Below are 12,127 nucleotides of genomic sequence, written 5' to 3' on the forward strand. Positions count from 1 at the left end.
TAATAGTGAGGATGGACTCAAGATTCCCCAAAACAACAGATGCAACTTTTCAGCCGTGACTGCTAGGAAGCAACTGGCAGTCCTCTGAATTAGAATCAATTGGGAAAAGGGAAATATAATGAAAAATAAATGCATGAGAAATCAAATGAAGTTAGCACTCCAGACTCTCTCTTGTCTTTTAAGCTGACTCTTGGAATATTTTCATTGATCATTATTCAAATATATACCCCACCCGTCAGTCACTTTGCTACGGGTCATAAATAGCATGAGAAGAGAATTTCTGCAAGGCAACTTTCCTGTTTCCTCCTTCCCTCTCCAGCCCTCTGCACTCCCTTCAATACTCTCTATACCAGGCTTCCTCAACCTCGGCCCTCCAGATGTTTTTGGCCTCCAACTCCCATGATCCCTAGCTAGCAGGACCAGTGGTCAGGGATGATGGGAATTGTAGTCTCAAAACATCTGGAGGGCCGAGGTTGAAGAACTTTGCTCTATACAGTCGTACCTTGAATCCCGAACTCCTTGCAAGTCAAACGTTTTGGCTCCAGAACACCGCAAACACGGAAGTGAGTATTCCAGTTTGCGAACATTCTTTAGAACACAAATGTCTGACGCAGCTTCCACGGCTTCTGATTGGCTGCAAGAGCTTCCTGCAGCCAATAGGAAGCAGTGCCTTGGTTTCCAAACGTTTTGGAAGTCGAACAAACTTCTGGAATGGATTCCGTTCAACTTCTGAGGTACGACTGTATGAGGTTGGGGAACACACAGTAAGTGTGAATGATGGGGTGCAGAGAACTGCTGAGAGTGGGTGGGGGGGGGACACAAAAAATCAGAGGTGCCTTATGTAACTGGATGGAAAAGTTATCTTGCCCAATTACGCTACTGAGGATCCAAGCCATAATCCATATCTAGTATAGTCATGGTATTTGGGCAGCCAGCCTTTAAAAGTTTTCAGCACTAAAAATAGGAGCACAAGAAACCATTTCTCCTGCTCCAAGCAGGGCACCAGAGAGCCTATGCAGACATGACCCGAGTTTGAGCCATAATAATTAAAGACACAACACTGAACATTAAGAGGACCAGAATGATCACAGTGCATTTTTCCAGTAAAATGATTGATAGGCCATTTTTTTAAAGATCAGTCCAGAAAAAAACTATGGGTATATATTTAAAGACTTGTTACAGATTCTTCCAGACATTCAGTAGTTATCATTTCTCTCTAGTGTATCTTACAATAACCAAGACGTTCACTTGCTAATGTTCTTGTTTTAGTTTTCTATCGTTAGGTTTATATGGCACAATAAACTATTGTAAACCATATATTTTTCTAGGCATTTGATGATATATTCCTTCTGCTGGTGTTTTTGCTGTTTTTCCGCTGAATTTGTTATCAGAATGGTTTTACTGAAATGTATTGTTTTACATACTGTGCCTTTTTGACTTTCAACCTTTTTGTAGTGTGCAACAAATAAGTCAATTAAAGCAACAACAACAACAATTTTAGACTATGGTTTAGTTATACATGATTTGTGAACAAGGACTTATATGGGCCCACCTGTCTGTAATGTACTTTGTGTAATGTACCAGAAACTGTGACTCTTGTTCCTAGCCTTTTCACACCTTTGAACATTCATTTACAGCTATCTTCTAATTACTAGATTTCTACTTGCCTCTCCAACAGAGATATTTTCCTGAATTGAAAAAGTTCTCCCTAAAGAGAAAACATTGCCACTACTGGCATATTTAGGCAGACTCTATTCTGTTTTCGTACGCAATGACAGTCTTGTAATTACAGTCTTCTGGGCTGAGACAGGAGTGCTTTTCTCTGTTACAAACTACAGAGGCCAACTACACCTGTCACGGAATTCCCAGCATCCTTTCCTAGTACAAACAGCAGCTGTGGGAAGGGAGACCCATTTAGAGGAGGGGTGATACTCTGGGGGAACAGGATCTAATTCTTTCTTCCCACACAGTAGGTCCTGATCCAAAAAACATCTCAAAGCAGTTATTTGCCCTATAGACACATTTTGAAGTAGAAAAAGGTGTGAAGAGTGCAAATCATGACATTTTCAAGTCACACTGAGCTTCCTCTGTGAATAAATTTTGGGGTACCCCCTTCCCACAGTAAATGGTTTGCTAGCAGGTTTCTCTTTTCGGGGAAATTTAGCAATGCAGTATGGCTGAACAAGATGCAACAGAACATATGTACAAAGCTGAAATATGATTCTAAAAAAACAGTTTTAGTGTATATTTCTGTTCCTCTCCTCAAATACTACAATTATGTTCACACTGCTCATTAAATTATTGCAAACTTTTCAGTACCGAATATTATCTAAACAATATTGTACTTTTGTATTGTAATATTTGCCCTTTTAATTTTATCTCTTCCTTTATGCTTCAATTTTTAATTAAGAGGTTTAATACCCAGCATTCTTGTTCTCACGTTAAAATTTCTAATTTCTTCCTCTACTGGTGTAGAAATATTTTTGTGTTCTCTCTAATGACACTTGAAATAGCTTTTGAATCTGCAGCCGCCGATGAAGAAGGTGGTATGTATTTAAAAAACATTTGTCTCAGAGGAGGCACATTTATTTCTGCCTTTAACATTTAGATATTGGCAGCTATTACCGTTTATGATAGTGAGACAGAGAACAGGTTTAAAAATCTCATATAAAAACGGTGAGATCAAACATAGCATGAGTGGGCATATACAACCATTACCATGACCACCAGCACCACTGTTTATTCAATTTATATCCCGCTCTTCCTCCCAAAGGAGCCCAGGGTGGAAAACAGATCTTAAAACAATATAATTTTAAAACTTCTAAAATTATCCCTCTTGCACACCCCCAAAATCTTCTCTAGGGGTAGACATGGACTGGAAGGAGGGGAAAGAAACTGGAACTTGCGGTGTGCAAGTGGATTTCTATTGTACAAGTTGGCTAAGACATTTCTGTAATTAAACCTGAGAAAAGTATTTAAACTTGAGAAGGCTCAAGTTTCCTACCCTAGCTCCAGTTTTTATAAAACCGTGGTCAAGTTAGATAACTGCTGCTTTCAAATTGCAGCCTGGGACCACAAAAAGGTTGCCACAGAGGCTTAAAAAAGAGCTGGTGGAACTTTCTATCCTTCAAATTAAGTACATTTATTATTTTAATAATATGCTACATTAAGAATACTACTTCTACTATCACTTAAGGAAAAAAAAGCAGGTCTCTCATACATGACATTAGGTGCTGTTGTTTTTTAAGTTATTACCTGGGGCATATGAAACTGCAAATACTTCTCTTCCAAACAGTGGGTGCCTGATTTCTTTAATAAATTCTCCTGTTTCTGGCTTAAAACACTGGATCCGACCATTTTCTCTGTCTGCTACACAGAGTTGACCAAAATCAGACACCAGTGTTAAGCTGTGGGGGATGCTGAACTGGCCAGGTTTAGTTTGTCCAAGAGAACTCTCTGAAAGGAGAAAACATCCGGTTAAAGTCCAACTGCTCACTACTTACAATGAAAAATCCTGATATTTTAAGCTAACAAGAAACTGTACACTGAAATGGTTTATCGTCCAAACATATTAGATTTCAAACTGTGCACTGAAAGCATTAAGCACCCTATTCACAATGCCGGGTGTTAATAACTGAATTTCATGCAACCAAACCTGGTAAGAGGAGGACTTTGAAATTTCTCCACAAGAAGCTAAATAGATGTACAGTGGTACCTTGGTAGTCAAACGTAGCCAAACAAATCGGCTCCCAAACGCCACAAACCTGGAAGTGAGAGTTCTGGTTTGCGAACATTTTTTGGAAGCTTTTTTTGGAAGTCCAACGTAGCTTCTGATTGAGTGCAGGAAGCTCCTGAAGCCAATCGGAAGCTTGGTTCTGGGAGTCGAAAGGACTCCCAGAACACATTAATTTCGAGAACCAAGGTACCACTCTACATGGTAACATTAGGCACATTCATAGGGACTTAAGTCTAATTGTTTTCATAGAGACTTAAGGTGTACCCAAACTTCTAGGCGGTATCATTTGTGTGGCACCATAAGCTATATAGGGAAAGAGTGGGTTTACTAATTGAATCAACAGCTTCCTATTCAGTACCTTCTCCCCACTGCATGACAAACATTCCATTTGGAGAGAACTGGACAATACGACTATTGCAGTAGCCATCGGATACGTAAATATTGCCAGTAACTGGATCTACTGCCACATCCGTGGGTTGGCAGAAGTGGTTTTTGTCGCTCCCAGGTTGGAAAGCCCTCCCGAAAGACAACAGAGGAGATTCTGCACCATTCGATGCCAGTTTGAATACCTAGCAATATAAAAGGGGAAAAAGTTCCAGGTCATTTAATCATATATTATAGGTAGACCTGCACAACCCGCAGCAGATTACATCGTAGGCCTGTCCTCTAGAAAATGTCTTTCTCCAGAGAACAGTTGCGTATACATTAATATTCATGAACCCAATAAAGAAATCCATCATCAGGCATGTAACAACGTTAATTCAGTAGCGTTTCTGCATGTCAATCCATGGCCGTTGTGCTAAATGAAGCAGTTGAACATTTGGCAAATATCCCTCCAAGTCTGAGAAGAATCATGCTGTCAAGTTGTTAACAAGAGAAGCTAGCTAAATTCAGAGTCACACAGTTAGTACGGTACTTCTGGAAGCTAGTTGTGCATACCTGATGAAGGGCTACATCTGTCACCCAATAGTTACCATTATGATCTATGCTCAAGCCATGTGGTAAATAAAACCTGAAAACAAAATAAAGGAAAACTACATTAAGCAACAGGGAAACAAGGTAGGATAATTTGTTCTGTTTAGTCACCATACAAACACCTGGATTGATGTTTATATAAAGGAAATCTTCTTATCCGAATTTACTGGAACCCTGAATGCCTGTTATTTTTCGGGCTGCATTATCCTGTCATTCCTGAGTAAATGGTTTAATTTGGTGCTACTATTGACTTTCATCCTAACCTTCACCCAGTGGCCAGTTTTGAAATACTCTATGTTGTTGTTTGTGTGTACACACTCTAAATTTTGTTCTCTTCTCCTGTTGAGGAGTGAAGAGCCCTCGACATGAGCATGGGAAGAGACAGATGGCTTTCAATCCCCCTGTCCAACGTTTCCTGGTCCAAATTTTTAAAAGCCACTCTTGTGTCCTTAAAGGAAAGAATAAGTTCTTTTAAAAAGATTTTATTGTGTGCCGATTTTGTATTTGTACTCCATACCATGCATCTTCCCACATGATAGCACTGTTGTTTGGGGGTATTAAATTTTTTAACAGTAAAACATAAATGCTGCACTCAGGAAAATACAACACTTCAGTACATTCACAGCCATTCTAACAACAGTGAGGAACATGGCTGTGTGGGCGCCTTGGGCACCTACTGGATTAAATGTGCCGTGTAATTTGTGATGAGTGATATAATCTCGCCTGGGCATTATTTCAGGCTTAGTGGTCATTTTATATGTTACCTTGCTGGGAGGAAAGACGTGGGTCTCAAAAACAATCAAGGTTGAAATGTTAGGAAGGAAAAGCAGTTTTGCATAGCATCATAGTTTCATAGTTAAGGTAAACAGCATATTAACATTAATAGGCATATTACCCAAACTTTGCAGAAAATTGATACTACATATACACTTAGACAACATACAGACTGGTGGCACATTTTGTGTGGCTCGTGAGGAGTCGGGGGCATTGTTGGGACAGCTGCTGCCCTAGACTTTCCTGCTTCTCCTCAGAACTGAACAGAAAATGGAGTGTGCTGCCAGTGAAGGGTAGCCTTTTCTCAAGGTTGTTTTGCTAGATTTGGGATCATTTCCCACTGTATGTATTCTGTGCTGTTAATTCTTCAAAAAGGCTTCTTTAGGAAGAAAGGGGAGGGAGACAGGAAAATCTCCATGTTTGCACTCTGTAGGATCAAAACTCAGTTTTCTTTGGCATTCTATTGCATACCAATAATTCTATCTTTATTATAATATGCTTGTTTATAAATAGTAAAAATAATAATAATGAAGCAGAGGATCTGATATTCTGAGACCCTTTTTGACACACAGAGGAAGTTAGTGACACATCTCAAGCTCCTCATCCCAACAAATTATTCCTATCCAAGTACATTTCATATTAGTTACTCAGCAGGCAGCACCCCTCAAGACTTTTCAAAAATGCTTTTCTGCAGATGAGAAGCACTCAAAATCCACACATGCAAGCACACACTTAGAAAGATTAAACAAAAGTGGCAAACACCAAGACTATCCGGCTCCAGAAGATAAATGCCACCTACATGTCCACAGTTATTCCATGGAAAATATTGCACTATTTTTGCTGTAATGCCAAAATGGCTAAAAATGCAGTTAAGGCTAGTTTTGAGACACCAACCTTAGTTAGATGTATCTGCATTTGCCCAAGGAAGAATAACTTGAATCAAGTGTCTACTAAATATGCACTCACTAGTCTGGCTACAAAGTGGGGACTGCATCAACCTTTATCTATAAATGAGACCATGAGATGGGGTGGGGTTGGCGAGAGCCCCATGCTCTACTGCTTTTATGTTACCAGAAGTGAAGCAGCTATGGAAAAGGGTCTTCAAGCAACAGAATGTTGGGAGGGTTTCAATCCCACGCTTCATTTCATGATAAAAGCAGAACTATACATACAAACACTTTATAGCCAAACCAGAGAGTAGGTGTTTAGTATCTTACTTTCCAGCTTGGGGCAGGTATTATTTTCTCCCATTTATCCTGCCATTCTAATAGGAAAGCACAATACACCTTTTTGGTCTTTCTGCCTCTTGAGGACAGAATATTTGCTTTCTATCTGAGTTGGGTTCATTTGGGTCATTAAACAGTGAGCAGATAGGAAGGGGCATAAATTATTTCCAGACACTGGAAAAGTTTATACTGTTTGAAAACAGTAGATATATAGATATATAGATATAGATTGCAATGAAGTGAGGAACTTATTCAGCACAAGGAAGGCAAACGTAAGAATTTAAAAAGTAAGAAAGACTTACAGATTTCTTCCCGTGGAATGAAGAACTGCTGAACTATTGGGATCTAGTACAAGAATAGTGCTCTCTTTAATGGGCCCAAGTCCTTTTTGTTGATAAATGTATCCACTGTCAAATGAACTACAGAGAAAAGAAAAAACTGATCAATATACAAGGTAATCAATCAGACGTTTCAGAATCTTTGGGTGGATGCCAGTAACAGGTGTGGCACAAATGTGGGTTCTCCACTCACACAGGCACACACACATTGCCATACCATATGTGTGTCTTAATAATGTAGCTTGCTATCTAAAAACAAAGAAACGGCAATTCTCCCAGGGTGTAGCACATTAAAGGAGGTTTTCCCTCCTTCTCCTCCTTTCCCAAACAGAGAAGCAAGAATCTTACTGCACACGGCCTCTTCTTCTGGACTGTACATTTCATTTCCAGGAGGTATGCTCACATGAGTTCACTGCTGCAGCCTCAAGTGCACCATTAACATAGCAAGTAGGAACAGGAAAGATGTTGTAAGACTGGATAACAGTGCACTCTGAGTGGCTCCAGAGCAGGCTGCAGATCTAAGGTGCTCATGAAACAGGAAGTGTCCCTATATGCTCCAGTGTTTCCTAAGACCAAATTCGAGGAAATGTAATGCTCCCTGAGCACTTGGGAGAATATCCCCACTCTCAGTGATCTCTCTAAGCACTGCTGCTTCCATATATCTGGCTTTAAAATAAATAAGCAAACCACTGCAGATGCCACCACCGAAATCAGGTGTATAGGTTGGAAGGAGGAAAAAATGCAAGGGAGAGGAGAGTGGTCTGCCACTGCTGCTGTACTTGATTATTTTATACAGACAGTTGACACAACAAAATGAGCTCGAGTTTTTGTCGTCCCCCCCCCCCCGCAGTCTATTTTACACAGAGAATTAAAGTATCAATAATTTTGAAATTCACAGTAGGCTCATTGTGAGCCATTTACATAAGTATAAGGCACTCATACTGTTATCCCAATGAGAAATTATTAGCTATACTTCTCCATCAGTGCAAGAAGCCTTTATAAGCATTCCAGCATAAGTGCTTAGCATTGATTGAAACAGTGTTAACTGACTATGCCCATGAAAGTAAATAGCATTTAATCTAATTACATGTAAAATTGTAATTCAATTCTCATCCAAAATCTGGGAGCTATATATTTTTTCTGCACGTTTATTTATTTAACTGGCTTCTAAGTGCTTATAGGGATTGATTTTTTAAAAACAGGAGGCTTGCTTTATGACTTTAGATGAGTCTGCAAACCAAATTATTAACCCTGTACATTGCAACAACAAAAAGAATAAGCCCCGCATAAAATATTTATGCTATAGCTTTCAATTAAGAAAAGTGGCAGGCCACGCAACTGGTTGTACTTCATTGATTAGTACATTGATTTCTTTATTAAAATTATTTGCACATGAAATCTGCAGCACTTTTTAATTAAAAATATCCATCATGCACTTAGTGAATATTGTTGCAAATACCTTTTATCTGGTTTTTTGTAACCTCAGGCTTTCCAGAACAGTTACCATTTATTAATACTGCACAGAAATGCAGTTAAAAACAAAAAGTGATTGTTTTGGACTCAACATGGGTGGCAAACTAAGGCCCGGGGCCCGGATCCGGCCCGATCACATTCTCAATCTGGCTTGTGGAGAGTCCGGGAATCAGCGTGGTTTTACATGAGTGCCCTTTTATTTATAATGCATCTCTGGGTTATTTGTAGGGCCTGCCTGGTGTTTTTAATAAATAATAATAATAATAATAATAATAATAATAATAATAATAATAATACATTTTATTTATATCCCGCCCTCCCCAGCCGAAGCCGGGCTCAGGGCGGCTAACAACGATAATTTTACATGAGTAGAATATGTGCTTTTATTTAAAATGCATCTCTGGGTTATTTGTGGGGCATAGGAATTCATTCATTTTTCTTTTCTTTTCAAAATATAGTCTGGCCCCCCACAAGGTCTGAGGGACAGTGGACTCCCCTGCTGAAAAAGTTTGCTGACCCCTCTTTTGGAGTCTTGTGATTTCATGGTCAGGCCACCAGCAATGGACACTGGGAATGATCACAAGGGTGAGCAACAGTAGCAGGTGCATCTTAAAAAGTTAGACTACTGTTGGATTGGTTTCTTGAATAATATGCTTTAGGAACTACTCCTGTGATTTAATAGCAGTTTTCAGGATTACTTTCAAATATCCAAAACCTGAGTATTCACACACAACAAAGGATATCTAACAATGCAGATTTAAAGAAGATTATAAAGTGCTGCAATATTCATTGCTTATGCTCTGCATTCTTATTCCCCTAGCATGGTAGGCTCTTTAAAATATAGCTATTTTCCATGAAGAAATGAAGCAGTAGGCAGGAGCAAGCAGTAACAGTGGCAATTAAATGATAATAAACTCATCTTCTTTGATGACTATCATATTCATATAAACCCATAAGGTCCTTAAGTACTGACCTATGGCAGTTTTTACACACAATCAAGCTACTACTTATTTTGAAGGTTTTGCAATTCCTCTTTCTCTCTCTCCCATAGGAGCCAGGCCACATTCCCATTTTTGCTATTCCTTTATAAGGAATGAGGCCTGGGAATAAGAATGATGAGACCACGGCAAAGACAGGAACCAATCTCAAGACTCCTAGATCTAATTCAGCTTCTCTACTGAAGCTGTGTGTGAACAGATTAACAATATTAGCATCTATTCTGAAGAGCTGATACCTCTCTGGAATGGGGTGAGTGAGGAAAGAAAAGGATGGCTGACGGCTTGTGGTTTGTTTGGGGTGAGATATGTCCAAACCTAAGACTCACAGTTTAATGCTAAGCCAAACCATGTCTTAGCTCCAGGAAGGGCAGCAAGTGGTTGCAATTTTTGATCCAAGAACCCACACACGTGAGCTCACACTTGGCCATGTTTTGGCTTAGCATCATGTGCTAAATGAACCATAGAGAAGTTCAAGAGACATTGTATTCAATAAGGGGGAATCCAAATCTTACACTGGAACTTGCAAGAACAAAGCTTCCAGATGGTTTTCTAGATAGATGACATAAATGCAAAGGTAATTTCCAGACTAAAAGCAGACTTGAGACATCTGAACACCTGCCAGAGTTATTTGGCATAACTCCCTTGAATCTGCTTCTTCACCACCCAAGCAGAGACCATCCCCCCAAAAAATCATACATACTCAAAGATGGTGATTTATGCACCCCTTCTGCCAAACCTCAAGTTCTCTGCAAATTTGGGAAAGCTGGGGGAATACAGGAAACAGACACACATCTCTAGATCTTGCACTTAAGTGTTCTACAGCACAAGATTAAACTGCCTAAAGCTCCCAAGCAGTCTGCTGCATTTGCTTGTAGGGATATGCAGCTTTTATGTGCATGTATTATTAATACATTGCTAGCATTCTGTGCAGTGCCTGAAGCCCTGATAATTTGTTTGCCTCTTTCCTTGTTGTATGATGGGGAAGCAATCAACCAGAAAGAATGAAGAGAGTTCCTAAGGCTGATAATTGAGCACATTTATGATTGGTAAAGAACATTACACCCAATTAATAACTTTGCATTAATTTTATGGTTATGTGCATATATTTAGGCAAGCTTGATAATAGAGGCCTATTATCACAAAATAAAAGGAAATATTTGGTGAAATCCACTCCTTTAAATAATTAACATTTTCCTGATTCTAAAAGCTTCCTGTTATTAGTAATGTGTACTTGTATGCAGATGCCTTATTCAAATTTTCTTCAGTAACTTAAATATCAAATAAAGCAAAGGTACCCATATAGTTTAATAATGGGGGGAAACTCCAAAATTCACAATTGAGCTTTACCATTATCAGGACCAACCAAATCTCCACAAATTGTATTCCCTCAAGTAATTCATTTTAATTCTATCCATTTTAAATTGCTTTGTACACTGCTCAGTTTTATCTGTGATATAAAGTTTTTGCCTTAGTTTTTAGGGACGCTACTGTTTGTCATTTTATACGAACTGATATCGATGTTGCTTTTTATTGTTTTCTGTGTAAACTGTTTAGAGTTTTATTACATAAAGCGCATAAATGTTTTATAAGCAAGGAAATAAAAATTGTGGCAAACTTTCAACTTTCAGAACTCTTCATCAGGCAAGATGGTACATGAAGACGGTAACGGGATGAGCAAAAATAGATGGGATATTGTAGCCAGGAGGTCGGCTCCAAGATGGGAGATTGCAGGCTAAATAAATCCCATCCAGTTGCTACCAATACCAGGTTACATTAGTAGAGTGGTATTCAACTAAATGGGGTACACCCACTGAAATGAATAAACGTGACTAAGCTAGGTCCATTCATTTCAATGGTTCTGCTCTGAGTAAAACAGTTGAATACTACCCGCTAGGATTCTAGGATAGAGAATCTAGGATAAATGGCCGCTCCTCCATTCTTTGAGATGCTAGGGTAGGCTTGTAACCCTGAGACAAATCACCCTTATACCAAACACACAGGTTCCTGGAGCAACTTTTGCATGGTTCTTCATTATATTATCGCCATAAGGAATGACCAGGCTTGGTTTGAAATTAGTTTACTGATATACAATTTAAAATCAACCAGGAAATGCAAAACACTAGGTAAAGGCAAAGGACCCCTGGACGGTTAAGTCCAGTCAAAGGTGACTATGGTGTTGTGGTGCTCATCTCGCTTTCAGGAGCCAGCGTTTGTCCACAGACAGCTTTCTGGGTCTTGGGGTCAGCATGACTAAACCACTTCTGGCGCAACGGAACACCGTGACGGAAACCAGAGCACACGGAAACACTGTTTACCTTCCCACCTCAGCGATACCTATTTATCTACTTGCACTGGCGTGCTTTCGATTTGCTAGGTTGCCAGGAGCTGGGACAGAGCAACGGGAGCTCATCCCGTCATGGGGATTTGAACTGCGACCTTCCAATCGGCAAGCCCAAGAGGCTCAGTGGTTTAGACCACAGTGCGATCCGCGTCCCACGTGCAAGACACTATCGTCCAGCCTATATGGAAAAACTGCTATCTTGCTTGCCTCACAGAGGGAGCCAGCACAGAGTGGGGAGGTAAGAGACACATACAGAGGCGCTGAAG

At 39.7% G+C, this 12,127-nt stretch overlaps 1 protein-coding gene across 7 annotated transcripts in view; it reads right to left on the minus strand.

The window, feature by feature from the left end:
• Positions 1–12,127, minus strand: part of PAM (peptidylglycine alpha-amidating monooxygenase) — a 121,050-nt gene that overhangs the window by 16,122 nt on the left and 92,801 nt on the right. For all 7 annotated transcript variants that reach the window (XM_028749435.2, XM_028749434.2, XM_028749431.2 and 4 more), the window contains 4 exons: positions 7,014–7,130; positions 4,676–4,748; positions 4,095–4,305; positions 3,256–3,456 (listed from right to left, as the gene is read on the minus strand). In XM_028749435.2, the coding sequence (XP_028605268.1) occupies positions 3,256–3,456; positions 4,095–4,305; positions 4,676–4,748; positions 7,014–7,130 (602 nt within the window). The remainder of the gene's footprint in view (positions 1–3,255; positions 3,457–4,094; positions 4,306–4,675; positions 4,749–7,013; positions 7,131–12,127) is intronic.

Source organism: Podarcis muralis, chromosome 11, assembly GCF_964188315.1.
Source record: "Podarcis muralis chromosome 11, rPodMur119.hap1.1, whole genome shotgun sequence".
Lineage (NCBI taxonomy): Eukaryota > Metazoa > Chordata > Lepidosauria > Squamata > Lacertidae > Podarcis > Podarcis muralis.